This window comes from Scyliorhinus canicula, chromosome 8 (assembly GCF_902713615.1).
Source record: "Scyliorhinus canicula chromosome 8, sScyCan1.1, whole genome shotgun sequence".
Lineage (NCBI taxonomy): Eukaryota > Metazoa > Chordata > Chondrichthyes > Carcharhiniformes > Scyliorhinidae > Scyliorhinus > Scyliorhinus canicula.
The window spans coordinates 103,298,214-103,317,095 of record NC_052153.1 but is presented as its reverse complement, the minus strand read 5'-3'; the positions used below and the strand labels follow the sequence as shown (position 1 = coordinate 103,317,095).

General features: G+C 45.4%; 1 protein-coding gene across 1 annotated transcript in view; it reads left to right on the top strand.

Moving 5' to 3' along the window:
- LOC119970422 (golgin subfamily A member 4-like) overlaps positions 1-18,882 on the top strand; it is a 529,556-nt gene that overhangs the window by 237,017 nt on the left and 273,657 nt on the right. Inside the window, exon 13 of the mRNA XM_038805016.1 lies at positions 4,706-4,835. Coding sequence (XP_038660944.1) covers positions 4,706-4,835 — 130 coding nt within the window. The remainder of the gene's footprint in view (positions 1-4,705; positions 4,836-18,882) is intronic.

The following is an 18,882-nucleotide window of genomic DNA, read 5'->3' as shown; positions in this document are numbered from 1 at the left end:
TGTGTCATTGGCAGACTAGTCCACACATTCCGTATCATGTGCATTCCTGTAATTTATCCCTGAACTTGCATTATTCTGTATAGAAATAATAGATTGGATGTGTTTTTCTGTACGTTACTGATTCAAGACCAGTAGAAAAAAGGTTAATACTTTTCTGGATTTCACCATTGCTTTCATTACTTATGTCTGTCAAGAAACAATCAGCACTTAATGGTAAAAGCGCAACTGCAGCAATCTCTTAATCAAACCATGGTATTGAAAGAATCCAACTCTTGATACCTGCACATCTGTATTTTATACGCTGCTGGTGTTTGTTGACTTGCTGGACCTTTGTTCCACAAAAATCTACATTTTTATGTCTACAGCAGCCAGATTTCAAACTTCTCAGGATTGAAATCAATTCAGTTATTTCACCAAAGAAAAAATATATCTGGGGAAGATATGTAGTGCATCAGAATTCCAAACTGCTGCGCCACGGGCCAGTATAAATTTCCACCGCCAGTTTTCTAGGTCAGTGCCTCGATTGCATGCTGCCTGTGAGGATAGGGGATCAAGCTATAAAATTGTAGTCTTGATTCTCTGACCGAGTGTGAATTACCCCTGCTATTTTTTTTATTTTGTCACCGTGGAAAGAGTTGGGCAGGGGCTAATATTGTGTCTCAATGGGAGAGAGGAAAAATTGGTGTAAGAAGCATCCTTGCCCAGGGTTGCACGTTATTTGTGGCTTGTTTCAGAATAACATTGAAAGAGGCTTGTGAAAAGAAATGCCTACCCCTCAACTTGGGTTCATGGTAATGCACAACATGCAAACACCCAAGAAAGGGGAAGGTGAGAAATAGGGAGAGATTTTTGTCTTTGGTGTTAAGTACTACACTGTTAAAGCGTAAGACTGTAACAAAGCCCAGGCAAAAACTTTTGCCACTAATTTAAATTGGATGGAAAATTGAGCATGCTCTTTTACAGATGTGTAAACTTTCCCACTCTTTCCCACTCTATGATCCTTTCTGTGCTCCACTCACAGATGATGCTGTTAATACCTGGATTGTTAAGGTGAAAATCTTTTACAGATACTCTTTAAAAAAAAAAGAAGCATCAATCTCCAAAACAACAAAAATTAAGACAATTGAAATTCCTTTCTGAAAGTTGCTCAGTCAATTTGATCTTATTTTAAAAATTGTATTTTATTCCAAACATTTTTATTTATTTTCTCTATAAATTTAGATTACCCAATTATTTTTTCCAATTAAGGGGCAATTTAGCATGGCCAATCCACCTACTCTGCACATTTTTGGGTTGTGGGGGCGAAACCCACGCAGACACGGGGAGAATGTGTAAACTCCACAAGGACAGTGACCCAGAGCCGGGATCGAACCTGGGACCTCAGCGCCGTGAGGCAGTTGTGCTAACCACTAGGCCACCGTGCTGCCCTTATTCCAAACATTTATAAAATATTACAACACATACACAATTCTGAAAACAAACTTCCCAACACACAACTATACCGTCTGTACAAATTTCCCACCTTTTACCCCCCCCCCCCCCACTACCCCCACTCGACCCGTATTCCCAATTACTTCAAAGTGCCAGCACCTCAGGCTCCCAAAATTGTACAGTTCCGTTCTCCCCCAGTTTATGCTTCTTGATAAAGTCATTGTTGCTTTTGGGGTCTCAAAATAGTTCTCACATCACCCAAAGCCTCGCCAGGTAGAGCTCCCCAAACCTGATCTGCCGCCGATATAGCACAGTCTTGGCTCTGTTGAACCCCACACATCATTTTGCCCGTTCAGCTCCAATGTCCTGGTATATTCGGACCTTGCTCCCCTCCCATTCACAGTTGCGCTTCTCTCTGGCCCACTGCAGACTCTTCTCCTTCTCCATGAACCTGTGGAGCCTCACGATCACCACCCGTGATGGCTCCCCCGCACTAGGCTTTTGCCTCAGAGACTTGTACGCTCTGTCCATCTCAGGGGCCTTGTCCAACACCCCCTCTGCCACAGCCCCACCAGCACCCTCAAAACATACCTCGTGGCACTTGAAGCTTGCACTCCTTCAGGCAGGGCCACTATCTGCAGATTCTGCCTTCTCAATTTATTTTCCTGATCCTCCACCTTTGTTCTCAACGTGTTGCAAAGGTCTCCTAAGAGCCCCACCTCCGCCTCCAATGCCACCACCCGATCACTGTGGTCCAACATCACCCTCTCAATCTCTCGGATTTGCGACCCCTCTCCCTCCAAGCATTTCTCCAAACTCTCCATTGATCCCTTCAAGGGTGCCACAGCCCCTTCGATGGCATTCGAGTGATTCTCCTGCATCTTCTTCCTCTACTGGCGGAACTCTTCCTTGATGAAGGCCATCAATTGTTCTATCCGGGGTTTTGCTACTTGCACGAGCTCTTCCCCCTTCGCCATCTTTCCAGTAGTTGCTGCATCACAGGTCTCATCCAACTGCTTGGCCAGGTCTTTCACCTTCTTCTGCTATGTTTGGTAACCAACAGATATGCCATTCCCGGGTGGAACTTTTCCGTCGAAGTTGCACTCAACCTCAGGTAAAAAGAACTCTTTTCTGTGCCTTCTTTGCCCTGTGTGCAACCACTCACACCATGACCACCACCAGAAATCGTCAATTTTATTTTTAACGCAAATATTGAATTTGTCAGTCTCATTCTTAAATAGACTGCCGTATATATACAATATGTATATATATATACACAGTCATTTTTATTTGTTTGAAGTAGAGCTTATTTGCTATATATACTTTGGTAACAGATTTCAGTAGACCTTACAATTTTCACGTTGTTGAGATAGAATAATGTGCATTATTTCAAAAATCTTCATCTTCTTCATTATAAGCCTTCACAAACTCAGCAGTAAAATAAGTGCCAGTGCACTGAAATTCATATGTACAACAAAAAGGTTAGATTTTGTATTAGTAAATCTCCGTGGGAAATTCACAGCTTTTTAAAAATTATTTTATGGGATGTGAGCACTGTTGGCAAGGCAAGCATTTGTTGCTCATCCCTGATTACTCATCTTCAATCGCCATAGTTGTTCTAGTGGCCACAGTGCTGTTAGTCAGGGAGTTCCAGGATTTTGACGAGCAACAGTGAAGGATTGCTGCTATAGTTCCAGGTCAGTATGGAGTGTGCCTTAGAGAGGAACTTGCAAGCGTGGTATTCCCATGCACCTGCTACCCTTGCAAGTGGTATAGGTCGCTGGCTTGGAAGGTGCTGTCAAAGGATGTTTGGAAATTTGCTGTAGTGCACCTTACATGTGGTACATACTGTGGCCATTGTGCATGGGGGTGAAGAAAATTAGTGTTTAAGGTGGTCGATAGTGTGTCAAACAGGTGGGCTGCTTGGCCCTGAATTGTGTCAAATGTGTTGAATGTTGCTGGAACCACACTCATCCAGGCAAGTGAAGATTATTCCATCACACTTCTACCATGAATCTTGTAGATGTGGGACAGGCTTTGGAGAATCAGGAGGTGTGATACTTATTGCAGCAGTCCCAGCCTCTGATCTGTTTCATAGTATTTATGTGGTTATGTTAGTTAAGGTTCTTGCCATGATAACATCCATGGTGTTAATGGTGGTGGATTCAGCGATGGTAATGCCCTTCAAAGGCGATGGCTTGATTTTCTCTTCTTGGAGATGGTCATTGCCAGGCACCTGTGTGCCAAAAATGCTATATATCACTTATCAGCCAAGTCGGAATGTTGTCCAAACCAGGCTGCACGTGGACACTGCCTAATTCAATATCTGATGAGAAGTGAATGGTACCGAACATTGTGTAATCTCAGTGAACATTCTGATTTTATGATGGAGGGAAGGCTATTGATGAAGGAGCTGAAGATGATTGGGCCTAGGACACTGCCCTGAGGAACTCCTCCAACAATTCTGGGACTACGGTGACTGGACTCCAACAACGACAACCAGCTTTCTTTGTTCTATATTTGAGTCCAACCAATAGACAGTTTCCCCACAATTTCTATTGACTTCAATTTTGTGAGGGCTCCTTTGCCATACTTAACCAAATTCTCCTTGATGTAAAGGACAGTCACTCTCACCTCACTTCTTGAGTTCAGCTCTTTTGTTCATGTTTGGACTAAGGCTATAATGAGGTCAGAAGTGAGTGGTGTTGGCTAACCCCAAACTGACTATGGGCAGCATGGTAGCATAGTGGTCAACACAGTTGCTTCACAGCTCCAGGGTCCCAGGATCGATTCAAGGCTTGGGTCACTGCCTGTGCGGAGTCTGCACGTTCTCCCCATGTCTCCCCCTGTCTGCATGGGTTTCCTCCGGGTGCTCTGATTTCCTCCCACAGTTCAAAGTTGTTTGGATTGGTTATGCTAAATTGCCCTCAGTGTCCAAAAAATGTTAGGTGGAGGTATGGGCTTAGGTATGGTGCTTTTTCCACGGACCGGTGCAGACTCGATGGGCTGAATGGCCTCCTTCTGCACTGTCAGTTATATGATTCTATGATTCCATGACCATCAGTGAGCAGGGTATTACTGTGTGATTACCACTTGATAGCACTGTCAACAACACTTGCTACCACGTTATTGATAACCTAGATTATACTGTATTGGTCAGATTGGAATTGTTTTGCTTTTTTTGTGGACAGAACATAGCTAGGCATGTACCATATTGCCTGGTAGATGTGAGTGTTGTAGCTCAATATCATCCATGTCTCTTTTTTTGTTAAAGGCTGATTCTGGACTATCTGTTGGTAGTCAGGATCCCAGACGCTGTCATAAAAAGACAGTGGAATTGGAAGGAGAAAGAGAAGAGTTAAATCTGAATTCCGTCAACTCAAGTAAATTATCAATGAATGAAGGTAATGATCCAATGTAAATGTCTTCTATTTCGTCTTTGTAATAATGCTAAATAATAGCAATATCTCAGTCCTCCTTTAACAAAATCCTAGCTGTGTATTCCTCCGACTGTTTGGAAAAACACAGCCGCAGTATTGTGAACCAATCATCAAGAAGTAAAGCTTGCTAACTCATGACACACCCAGTGATCAAAACATTTGACAATGATACATTTTCAGAGAGCTTTGCAAATTGTACAATTGTATTTTGATTTTTTTTTTTGTTTTAAAATCTCGTTGGATTGCAGAATTCCTTAATAATTGAATATACTATGATAATAATATGATGTAGATTTGGACAGAAAGGGATGTTAATAGCACTGGTATTTGTTTTTGTTTTTAATCCAAGTTAACTTGGATTATTGGGCTATTATGCGATGTTATTTATAAATATGAATTCAGATTGAACTCTCTAAATTAGCTCCAACCATTCAATTCAGAATGTGGAATTACTTTTGTGCATTCTTCATTATGTAAGGTCAGACTTACATTAGGGTTTAACTGGTACGAGTGAAAGTGAAAGAGGCCACGTACTGTCCTGAAGCGACACAGTGATGATATTCATTCGTATTGACTAAGATCAAGTGTAGTAGCCTTTTGGCTCAGACCTGGTATGTCTCTCTTGTGGGGACCATGAATTGGATTCAGTTTGAATTTGAATTGGTTTTTGGAACAGGCAAGGAGCTGAATTAGGGGTTCGCACCTGACCACACTCTTGAGCCCTGGCTTTGTAACTCAGAAAAAGTAATATACTGAGCAATAAGAGCAAGGCCTATCTGCAGACTCATGGGCTCTCTCTAGCTTTATAAAGCATTTCATTATAAAGAGTGCTGCGATTAGCTTATTTATTCATGTGGAACTGCTTACCTGAGAGGTATGACTTGAGATAACATTCTAATACTATTATTGCACCATAAGTCTGCTCGACTATCATTAAATATTGTGGCAGTGAAGACTTAGAAGGATACATTTCAACTTTGCCCCTTCATCAGTCTTTTACATTGAAACTATTTTAATATTTTTAATATATTTATATAATATTTATACTATATATAAATATAATTTTTCATGTGCACGTATTGCTTGTCCCACCCTACCCACGCTCTCCTCATAACCCTTGATGCTTTTCGAGTCAAGGAATCTATTTCCTTATTCAATATATTCCGTGACTTGGGTCCACAGCCTTCTGTGGTGGAGAATTCCACAAGTTTACCACCCTGTGAATGAAGACATTTTTCCTCACTTCAGTCCTAAATGGCCTATCCCACATCCTGAGACTGTGCCCTTGTTAAATCATAGATTAAATCATAGAATTTACAGTGTAGAAAGGGGTCATTCGGCCCATCAAGTCTGCACCGGCCCTTGGAAAGAGCACCCACCATAAGCCCCCGTCTCCACCCTAACCCAGTAACCCCACCTAACCTTTTTGGACACTAAGGGCAATTTATCATGGCCAATCCACCTAACCTGCACATCTTTGGACTGTGGGAGGATACCTGAACACCCGGAGGAAACCCGCGCAGACATGGGGAGAACGAGCAGACTCTGCACAGACAGTGACCCAAGCCGCGAATTGAACCTGGGACCATGGAGCTGTGAAGCAACTGTGCTAACCATTGTGCTACCATGCTGCCCATGTTCTAGAACCCCCAGCCAAAGAAACAACATACCTGCATCCAACATGTACGCAACTCCGTCAGAATTTTATGCGTTTCAATGAAATCACGTCTCCTTATTCTAAATTTAAATGAATACAGGCCCAGTCGACCCAATCTCTCCTCATATGACAATCGTGCCATCTCAGGAACCATTCTGATGAACGTTCGCTGCACTCCCTCTATGGCAAGTATGCCTGTCTTAGGTATGGGGACGAAAACTGCACACGATAATCCAGGTGTGGTCTCACCTAGGCCCTGTACTGCTGCAGTAAGACATCCTTGCTCCTTTACTCAAGTCCACTTGCAATGAAATTCAGCATACCAATTTCATTCCTAATCAGTGGTTAGCATAGCATTGCTGCCTCACAGCGCCAGGGACCCGGGTTCAATTTTGTCCTTGGGTAACAGTGTTAAGTTTGCACATTTTCCTCTGGCTGCGTGGGTTTCCTCCGGGTACTCTTGTTTCCTCCCACAGTGAAAAGATGTGTAAATTAGGTGTATTGGCCACGGTAAATTGCCATTTAGTGTCCAAAGATGTGTAGATTAGGTTAAGGGGTTATTGGGATAGGGCAGGGGAGTGGACTTGGTTGGAGTGCGCTTTGAGAGGATTTGTGCAGATCCTCTGGGCTGAATAGTTTCCTTCTGCACTGTAGGGATTTACATAGAATTTACAGTGCAGAAGGAGGCCATTCAGCCCATCGAGTCCGCACCGGCTCTTGGAAAGAGCACCCCACCCCCTACCCAAGGTCAACACCTCCACCCTATCCCCACAACTCAGTAACCCCACCCAACACTAAGGGAAATTTTGGACACTAAGGGCAATTTATCATGGACAATCCACCTAACCTGCACATCTTTGGACTGTGGGAGGAAACCGGAGCACCCGGAGGAAACCCACGCACACACGGGGAGGATGTGCAGACTCCGCACAGACAGTGACCCAAGACGGAATCGAACCTGGGACCCTGGAGCTGTGAAGCGATTGTGCTATCCACAATGCTACCGTGCTGCCTCCACAATGCTACCATGCTGCCTCCACAATGCTACCGTGCTGCCTTCACAATGCTACCGTGCTGCCTCCACAATGCTACCGTGCTGCCTCCACAATGCTACCGTGCTGCCTATAGGATTCTATAGGATTCTATGATAACTGCATGGTGCTGTGCCTGCATGCTTGCTTTCAGTGACTGGTGTACTGGGCACCCAGATGCCTTTGTATGTCAACATTTCCCAGTCTACCATCATTTAAATAATACTCTATCATTCTGTTTCTTAATTCGAAATGGATAAATTTACATTTACCCACAACACTTAGCGACATCATGACCTGGATTTTTGTGGAATCGTGGAGACCACGGCTATCCAAAAAAGCGGATGACCCCAAATCCAGATAACCCATCCCTTACCTGACAGAAACCATTTTCACCAAGCTGGGAGTTGGGCATTGGGGGCGGGAAGTGACTTGTAAATGCCAATTAAAACTCATTGGTGAGTTCAAACAGACTTCATTTTCACTGCAGCATGGACCATATCCCATCATGTGTGTTGCAAATCATGAGAGAAGTCGTAAATGCTTGTGAAGGGTGGATAAAGTCTGTAGGACTATAAAAATGTCAAGTTATTTAAATGGACAACCCTTTAAAAATTGGGAGGAAACTGCCTGCCTGTGTCTGAGAGTTGAAAAAATATTTCCTAGCTGTTTAAATTGCTGTTTGTTGACGTTACTCTTAAGTGCTGTCATTATAGTACTACTTGACTGGGTTCCGTAACCTATCATTATCATACTGGGGAGCTGTAAGTTCACAGTTTGATTAGCAGCTCAAAGTTATTATGGAATAATTAGCTGTCTTTGATGTGGGTTTTTAAATACAAACATTTGTTTTTATAAAGGATTAAGTATTTAGATCATAAGACCATAAGACATAGGAGCAGAATTAAGCCACTCGGTCCATTGAGTCTGCTCCGCCATTGAATCATGCCTGATATTTTCTCATCCCCATTCTCCTGCCTTCTCCCCATACCCTCTGATCCCCTTATTAATCAAGAACCTATCTATCTCTGTCTTAACGAGTTGGCCTCCACAGCCTTCTGCGGCAGAGTTAATCAGATTCACTACCCTCTGGCTGAAGAAATTCCTCCTCATCTCTGTTTTAAAGGATCGTCCCATTAGTCTGAGATAATGTCCTCTGGTTCTAGTTTTTCCTACAAGTGGAAACATCCTCTCCACGTCCACTCTATCTAGGCCTTGCAGTATCCTGTAAGTTTCAATAAGATCCCCCCTCATCCTTCTAAACTCTAACGAGTACAGACCCAGAGTTCTCAACCTTTCCTCATACAACAAGTTCTTCATTCTAGGGATCAGTCTTGTGAACCTCCTCTGGAACTTTCCAAGGCCAGCACATCCTTCCTTACATACGGGGCCAAAAACTGCTCACAATTTGGCAGGATTTAATGCATTGAATGGGATTTCATGAATGAGAGCGATTTTTAATGTCATGATGTCTGTAATAGATATTCAGAACACTATTTTAATTCATCTCAGCATGACTCCTGAGGCCTGCTGTTGATGGACGCTGGGTAAATTGGCAAAGGAGCTAGAGGTCATGCGGGTTGATGGGGATATTGGTTGGCCTAAGTTGGAACATAGGCATAGGAACTATAATGGGCCACAGGGTGGTTGGGGAGCATGAATTGGCACTATGTTGGCATTGGGGTATAAGGGACTATGGAATACGTGGGCATGAGTTGGCGTGAGCTGCCACCAAGTAGGCAAGGGTCTATAAGGGGCCATGGGGTGGTGGTGGGCATGGGTTAGCATGGGGATATTTTGGCAGGGTGAGGGAATTTTATGAGTGAGGAATATAGGGCATGATGATTCGTAAACCAAGTCCCAGAGAACCCAGGCAAGCCTCGAAGATAGAACACACTCCCTTTCTTTCTACCTGCCCCCCCCCCCCCCCCCCCCCCCCCCGCACCATTCCACCTGTAATCTGTAACATTCATCTGCCCCGTTTCTCTCGGCAGAAGTGTTTCCTGACCTGCTGAATATTTTCAGCATTTTCTGCTTTTGTTTCAGAGATCCAGAATCCACACATTTTGCTTTTAGCTGAAGGAATTGAATATACTCTAATTTCTCTTCAAAACAAAATCAAGATCTATGGCACAAGAATGATCTGACTGTGGGGGTCAATTCCAAGACCACTCATTAATTTAAAAAACCAAGCAACATGTAAAAAGCTAACCAATGTGATCTCTGCATTTTGTCTTGTTTTTTGTGTGTGATCTGTAGACTAATTATTGACCATGGAGGAATTTGAGAAAATATTTTTAAAGGTAAAATATGCAATTGAGCCCAAATTTAAATGAATGAACTAGAACTGATTATTAGAGCTAGATACAAGTGTTGCCTTATTTTGTCCCTGGTTAGAATGTACCAACAATTCTTCTCTAAATGTTAATACTACATCAAGGCACATTTGTCCGATGCCTTCCCAAACATTTTGAATATGCTCCACATTTGTGAGAGAATTTGTTCATCGTAAAAACATCAATACATGTCAACTCTTCCCAAAATGAACACACTAGTCTTTGAATAGATATTGAAGACTGCTGCTTTTGGCTGCTCCACACCATGATCTAAAGGCTTCTCATTGATCGATTTGCAAGGAGTAGACATTGCTGACTATACTTACGACTCATTCTCACCATTGGTTTCTGGCAGAATTACTTGAGTGGTGGTATTCCCGACTTAAGTAACGGATGAACTCGTGCAAGTTTAGCAATTTTTACTGGGAAATTGCGACACCTCATAACTTTATCTGAAAGAATGCAGAGTCAGGCTTTCAAAGGTAAAATGTGATTTGTATCTGACTGTACAGATTTAACTGAATTCAGATTGGTATGCTCTTCCTTCTGGATGTTCTCAAATTTATATTGGAATGTTAAAATGTCATCATCATTGTTACAGAGGAAGTGAAAAGTGAAATATTCACAGGGTGGAAATCTGAAATAAAAAGAGAAAATGCTGGAAACATTCAGCAGGTCAGGTAACATCTATGGAGAGGAGAAACAGTGTAATTCTTTCAGTGATGACATGCCATCGGTTCTGTTGCTATCAGGTTGGCAAGATGGATGGTGGAGTGCCACAGCTAGGGTCTGAACTATTTACAATTTATATCAATGACTTGGATCAAGGGACTGAGTGTATGGTTGTTAAATTTTCTAATGACACAAAAGATAGGTAGGAAAGTGAGTTGTGGAGAGGACATAAGGATATAAATATAAATAGATAGAGATAAATTAAGTGAGTAGGCAAAAATCTGGCAGAAATTCTATAATGTGGGAAAATGTGATCCTCTCCACTTTGGCAGGAAGAAGAGAAAAGCAGCATATTATTTAAATGGGGGGAGATTTAGATTTAGGTTTAGATTTAGATTTATTGTGGGGTGGCACGGAGGCACAGTGGCTAGCGCTACTGCCTCACAGTGCTGAGGACCCGGAATCAATCCCAGACCCGAGTCACTGTCTGTGTGGAGTTTGCACATTCTCCCTTTGTCTGCATGAGTCTCACTCCCATGACCCAAAGATGTGCAGGGTAGATAGATTGGCCATGCTAAATCGACCCTTAATTGGAAAAGAAAGAATTGGATACTCTAAGTTTATTTTTAAAAAGATTTAGATTTATTGTCATGTGTACCGAGGTACAGTGAAAAATATTGTTCTGTGTAGAGTCCAGGCGGATCATTCCATCCATGAAAAACATAGGACATTCGATACTTACACAATGTAAATACATAGATTATGGACACCGGGTGATGCCTACAGAGTTTTGTGCTACAACAGTAGATAAATTGCGTAGAGAGATCAGTTCAGTCCATAAGAGGGACATTCAGGAGTCTGGTAACCGCGGGGAGGAAGTTGGCTGGGATTCTCTGAGCCCGCACCGGGACGGAGAATCACCTTAGCGCCGAAAATTCCCACCATGCCGCTCCGACGCCGGGATGCGATTCTCCGGTGACCGGAGGGGTGAGTGAGGGGTGAGAGGGCTCTTTGATTATGCTGCCCGCTTTCCCAAGGCAGCAGAAGGTGTAGACAGAGTCAATGGATGAGAGATGGGTTTGCGTGATGGACTGGGCTGTGTTCACAACTCTCTGTAGTTTCTTATGGTCTTGGGCCGAGCAGTTGCCATACCAGGCTGTGATGCAGCCAGATAGGATGCTTTCTATGGTGCATCTGTAAAAATTAGTAAGAGTCAATATGGACATGCTGAATTTCCTTAGTTTCCTGAGCAAGTATAGGCACTGTTGTGCTTTCTTGGTCTTGGCATCACCGTGGGCGGACCAGGACAGATTTTTGGTGATGTGTACAGCTAGGAATTTGAAGCTGCCAACGATCTCCACCTCGACACCATTGCAGAACTCTGGGAGTACAAAAAGATAATATGAAGGCACAGCAAGTGATTAAGAAGGAAACGGAATGTGTTAATTTCTAATGGACTATAACAGCCTGGATGTTTTGCTACAGTGAGGCCATATGTGGCCTTCTGTGTATAGTTTTGGTATCCTTGTCTAAGAAGGGATATGAACACATTAGAAGCAGTTCAGAGAAGTTCACTCAACTAATACCCGGGATAAGGGGCTTAATCATCTGAGGAAAGGTTGAACAGGCTGGGCCTGTATCCATTCGAGTTTAGAAAAATGAGAAGTGATATTATTGAAACATCTAAGATCCGGAGGGGATTCTGACAGGTTGGATGCTGAAAAAATGTTTTACCTTGCAGGAGAGTCCAGAACTTTGAGACCCAGGTTAAAAATATGGGGTCTCCCATTTAAAATGGAGATGAGGGTAATATATTTCTCTGAGGGTCGTGAATCTTTGGAACATTCTTTCCCATAGAACAATGGAGGAAGGGTCATTGAATATTTTCAAGGAAGAGAAAGACAGATTCTTGCCTAACAAGGGAGTCAAAGATTACTTGGTGTCGGTGGAAATATGGAGTTGAGGCCACAATCAGACTCAGCCATGATCTTATTGAATGGGGGAACAGGCTCAAGTGATTGAATGGCCTACTCCTAATTCGGATGTAAGACAGATCTTACAAATTGGCTCAGCAATTCACGAAGCATAAATTTCATCAGTCGAGCTACGGAGAATCCAGCCCCATAACCTTTATTTTGTTTATAAAATATGGAGTCACTGAACCGCTAATTAGTTTTAACAACAAGAATAAAACATTGGAGTATGATACAGTACGCCTTTACTCCCTCCCCCCTTAGCTTAACAATTACACACAGGTTTTAGGATTAACACTGATTGCAAAGTACATGGGCGCGATTCTCCGGCATGCCGTGAAGGCTGGCGTGAAACTGGCCGTGTTTCACGCCAGCCTCGGAGCTCCGTCCCGGGACCCGATTCTCCCCCCCGTGCGGGGCTAGTATCGGGGCCGGGGGAATCACGGCGACGCAGAGTTAGCGAACGTCGCTAACTCTGCTCGCCCACAGTCACGGCGGCTGACGCGCACGATGACGTCAGCCGCGCATGCGCGGGTTGGACGGCTCCAACCCGCGCATGCGCAGATGACGTCATCACGCAGACGCGTCAAACCCGAGCATGCGCGGGCCGTCATGCCCCTCAACCGCCTCGCGGACTGATCCTGCGGGGCGGCGGAAGAACAAATAGTGTGCGGGTATCGGACCCACTGCCCGCGATCGGTGCCCACCAATCACAGGCCCATGCCACCCTTGGCACGGCCGTGGTGGGCAGCGGAGAATCGCGCCCCATATATTTCATTAACATGAAGCTCTTTTAAGCATTTAAGATGACTGTGGGAATGTACATTCTCCACTCTGAATCCTAAGTGAATGTCCATTCAGAATCCATTCAGATGATTGTCATGTGAAAGTTTCCAAACTCCACTCCCAAAAATACGCTTTAAGCTCTTTCCTCATAATTATGCTTTCCCTTAGCGGTTTGCATTCCAAAATCTAGATTTGGTATTCCAAATTACACTTTTAAACAAAGCTTCTGCTCCACTTTTAACAGCGAATTGTGACGATTGGAAGATTTTAGGAAATTAGATTACAAATGTAGTGGGCAATTTAAGGGTTAAAAGTCTGGGGTTAGTGTGGTTTGACTGCAGAGGTCCATAGAGTGCTAATGATTTGCAGCCTGGGGCTCTTTTCATCTTGAGGAGATGATGTCAATGTTGGGTGGAGCTCAGAGCGGCACAGAACCATTTTGAAGTGTTTACGAGAAAACTGAAAGGAAGTAATCTCTGATCTGGCAACCCTTGTGTAATCACAAGAGAGGACATTTTCTTTCCCAGTGAGATAGCTTTAAAATACAGTTGAAGCAGCCATTTGAAGACATTCAGATAAAGTCTGAAGGGGTTCACACAAGAACCAGTATCTGTTTTGGAATACCAGTATCACTTTTGGCCTTGCTTGTTTAAGCTGGATTGAAAGATGTATATTTTTTTTGTTGTTTAATGGGAAATGGAGTAGTAGTGTTAAGGTGTAATTGTAAGCTGTTCGTTTCGGTTTTGAGGTTAAAACCAGTTTAATATTGTGATTCATAGTGGGGTTTTGTTTTGGAAATGGCCAGACCCTGTTTTTACACACAATCACTCCTGGAGCGAATCATTCTTTCTGCGCAGTCTTACAAAATGTGTAAAATGTTGGGATTTTGCTCCAGTATCCTAGCCAATGTTGGGATCTGGTTGGGGATCAGGATTTTGTGTCAACACATTTGAGATTTCTTTGTCTTGACTGCTGTGCAAACTGCTCATAATTACTTTAACTCTCATTTCCCAGACTGTATTTAAATGGCACCGGACATTTGATTTCTCTTTGAAGGCTGCTGTCCCACCTTAAATCTGGTTACTCCGAGTGTCTCTAACTCAGAACGCTTTGTTCACTCTTCCTTGAATCCTTCAGGATGTTGAGGGCAAATCATCATCTGGCATGTGGGAGGCGTTCAAGTGTAAGTTGATAGGAACTCAGGACCGGCACGTTCCTGTAAGGATGACGGATAAGTGTGGCAAGTTTCAGGAACCTTGCATAACGAGGGATATTGTGAGCCCAGTCAAAAAGAAAAAGGAAGCATTTATCAAGGCTGGGAACACACGGAGAAAATGTGGAGTACGAGGAAAGTAGAAATAAACTTAAGCAAGGAGTCAGGAGAACTAAAAGGGGTAATGAAAAGTCATTGACCAGCAGGATTAAGGAAAATCCCAAGACATTTGACACAATTATAAAGAGCAAGAGGGTAGCCAGGGTTAGGGTTGGCCCACTCAAGAACAGGGGAGGGAATCTATGTGTGGAGCCAGAGGAAATGGGCAAGGTATTAAATGAGGATTTTGTGCCAGTATTCACCAAAGAGAAGGGCTTGGTAGATGATGAGTCTGGGGAAGATGTGCAGATAGTTTGGGTCATGTTGAGATCAAAAAGGAGGAGGTATTAGGGAACTTGAAAAACATTAAGGTAGACAAGTTCCCAGGGCCATATGGGCATACAACAGAATACTAAGAGAGGCATGGGAGGAAATTGCTGGGGTCTTGAGAGAAATCTTTGTATCATCACTGGCTATAGGGGAGGTCCCAGAGGATTGGAGAATAGCCAATGTTATTCCTTTGTTTCAGAAGGGTAGCGAGGATAATCGACATATGTTCACGAGTACCACCCGCACCCCCTCCAGCTTCCTACTCACCATTATGTACCGACCCCCCTTGTCTGACATGATTCTTCCTGCCTCGAATGCCACTCGTTTATTGATCAAGAGCGCTACCCCCCTGGTCTTTGAGTCAGCCCTGAGTGAAATACTTGGCCAACTCACCACTTTCTGAATCTAATCTGGGGCGGGATTCTCCCCTACCCGGCTGGTCAGGGGGGTCCCGGCGTAGCGGAGTGGCGGCAACAACTCCGGCGTCAGGCCTCCCCAAAGGTGCGGAATTCGCCGCACCTTTGGGGGCTAGGCCTGCGCCGGAGCGGTTGGCACTACGCCGATTGGCACCAAAACCGGCACCAGCGGCCTTTCACGACCACCACCCGTTGCCGGGGCTGGCTGAAAGGCCTTCGCCGGCTCATGCATGCGCCGGTGGTCTCACCACCGGCGCATGCGCGCTGGGGGATTCTCTTCTGCCTCCGCCATGGTGGAGGCCGTGGTGGCGGCGGAAGAGAAAGAGTGCTCCCACGGCACTGGCCCCCCCCCCCGCCGATCGGTGGGGCCCGATCGTGGGCCTGGCCACCGTGGGGGCACCCCCTGGGGTCCGATCGGCCCGCGCCCCCCCCCCCAGGACCCCGGGGGCCCACTCCCGCCGCCGTCCTGCCGCCACCAGAGGTGGTTCAAACCTCGGCGGCAAGAGAGGCCTCCCAGCGGCGGGACTTCAGCCCATCGCGGGCCGGAGAATCGCGGCGGGGGCCCGCCGCTCAACGTGGCGTGATTCCCGCCCCCGCCAATTCCCGGGTGGCGGAGAATTTCTGCCACGGCGGGGGCGGGATTTTCGGAGGCCCCGGGCAATTCTCTGACCCTGCGGGGGGGTCGGAGAATTTCAACCCTGGTCTATAACCTTTTGGTGTGTCTCTTGTAACATTGCCAGGTCCACCTTCAGCCTCCTCAAATGCCCAAACACGCGAGCGAGCCCTCTTGACTGGCCCATTCAACCCTCTAACGTTCCATGTAATCAGCCTGGTCAGGTGGGGGGGGACGCCTTTTTAGGCCAGCCTCCAGCTCGCACCCCCGACCACCTCATTCCCCCCTCGGGCAATCGCTGTCCCTGACCTCCCATTTATCTCCTAGTAACAGTTCCTCCCCTGTCAGCAAAGCAGCTCCCCCCGCCTCCCCCCCGTAGCAACAGTACTAGAAACCCAACCCCCCATATCAAGCTCCAGGTTAACACCTGCTCGCCCCCCGCTGTGCTTCTGTGAGTCAGCTGACCCAAGCTGACTTGATACCGCCCGCCCCTGGCCCCAAGCAGTCTGTCTCCCCATTGTTCTCTCCCCTCACCCCCCACTTGGACAAACATTTTCAAAGCATCACATTCCCCAGGAAACAAACATCAGAAAAAACAGTGAAAAAAACCACAGAAAAATAAAATAAAACAGCCCCAGAAACCAGCTCCTCTAACCAGCTCCCTGTAAGACAAAGTTAACTTTAGCCATCAAAACAGCTCCTTATTACACATAACACTACTTAAGGGGCTGTTTAGTACAGGGCTAAATCGCTGGCTTTGAAAGCAGACCAAGCAGGTCAGCAGCACGGTTTGATTCCCGTAACAGCCTCCCCGAACAGGCGCCGGAATGTGGCGACTGCTTTTCACAGTAACTTAATTTGAAGCCTACTCGTGACAATAAGCGATTTCCATTTTTCTTTTATACAAACCAGCACAACAAATCGCCACTCCAGTACTCTCCAAGGCTTCAGTGTCTTTTAGTTCACCTCCAGTCTTTTCTCTTTGATAAAAGTCCATACATCGTCCGGTGTTTCAAAGTGGAAGTCCCGTTCCTCATGTGTGATCCACAGACAGGCTGGACACAACATCCCGAACTTCACCCCCTACTTAAAGAGGTCCGTTTTTGCCCGATCAAATCCAGCTCGCCTCTTGGCCAAATCCGTGCCCAGGTCCTGATAAATGCGCAGCTCACAATTCTCCCACTTGCTGCTCCGTTCTTTCTTGGCCCACCGCAGAACGTGTTCCTTGTCCAGGAATTGGTGTAAACGTACCACCATCATCCTCGGCGGCTCGTTCACTTGGGGCTTCTTCGCGAGGGCTCTGTGCACTCTATCCACTTCCAGGAGCCGAGGGAATGCCTCAGCCCTATTAACTTCTCCAGCATATTTGTCACAGGCTCTCGCATCCGATCCCTGACTGCCTTCAGGGAGGTCGGCGATTCTCCGATACTGCCTCCTGGACCTGTTCTCCAGGTCCTCAAGCTTCTCCTGCATTCTTTTCTGGCGGTCATTCATCATCTCCATCTTGGTCTCCAGCAAGGTTATGTATTCCTCGTGCTCGGACACCTTTTTCTCCACCTCCTGGATCGCTCTTCCGTGGGTCTCTTGATTCTGCACCACCTCATCAATCGAAGCCTTGATCGGGTCCAGCGTGTCCTTCTTAAGCTTGGTGAAGCAATCTTCAAAAAACCTTCACCAGCTGCTCCGTCGACCACTGTGCTGTCTCCCCACAGCCCTTACTCTCTGCCGTGCTTTCCCGCATTGCCAGCTCTGCTCACGTCTTCCTTGTAGGACTTTGTCTTCTCACACGGCCACTTCTGGTCCACTTCTCCATACACTGGAGGGGGATTTCTCCTCACTGTCTCACTCTTTACTGATTTATCCCATAAAATCCGGGGAAAAAACGGGGGGAAAAGGTCCAAAAGTCCGTTACAGGCAGGAGCTATCAAATGTGCGACCTACTCCTCCATGGCCGCCACCGGAAGTCTGGAGAGGATTATTTGAGACAGGATTTATTCCCACTTTGAAATAAGTGGACCTATTAACGAAAGGCAACATGGTTTTGTGAAGGGAAGGTTGTGTCTCACTAACTTGATCGAGTTTTTCGAGGAAGTGGCAAAGGTGAGTGATGAAAGTAGGGCAGTCGATATTGTCTATATGGACTTCAGTAAGGCCTTTGACAAGGTCCCTCAGAGCAGACTGGTAAGGAAGGTGAAGGAGCATGGGATCAGAGGTGAGCTGGGAAGATGGATACAGAACTGGCTCGGTCATAGAAGACAGAGGATAGCAGTGGAAGGGAGCATTTCTGAATGGAGGCCTGTAACTGGTGGCGTTCCTCAGGGATCAGTGCTGAGATTTTTGCTGTTTGTTATAAAAATAAATGATTTGGAGGAAAATGTAACTGGTTTGATTCATAAATTTGCAACAACACCAAGGTTGGTGGAATTGCAGATAGCGATGAGGATCGTCAGAGGATGCAGCAAGATATAAATAGGTTGGAGACTTGGGCAAAGAGAAGGCAGATGGAGTTTAATCTGGACAGTGGTTAGCACTGTGGTTTCACAGCGCCAGGGCCCCAGGCTCGATTCTCCGCTGGGTCATTGTCTGTGCGGAGTCTGCACATTCTCCCCGTGTCTGCGTGGGTTTCCTCTGGGTGCTCTGGTTTCCTCCCACAGTCCAAAGACATGCAGGTTAGGTGGATTGGACATGCTAAATTGCCCTTAGTGACCAAAAAGGTTAGAAGGGGTTATTGGGTTATGGGGATTTGGATTGGATTGGATTGGATTTGTTTATTGTCACGTGTACCGAGGTACAGTGAAAAATATTTTTCTGCAACAGATCATTCAGTACATGGAAGAAAAGGGAATTAAACAAAATTCAAGAAAATACATGAGAATACATAATAG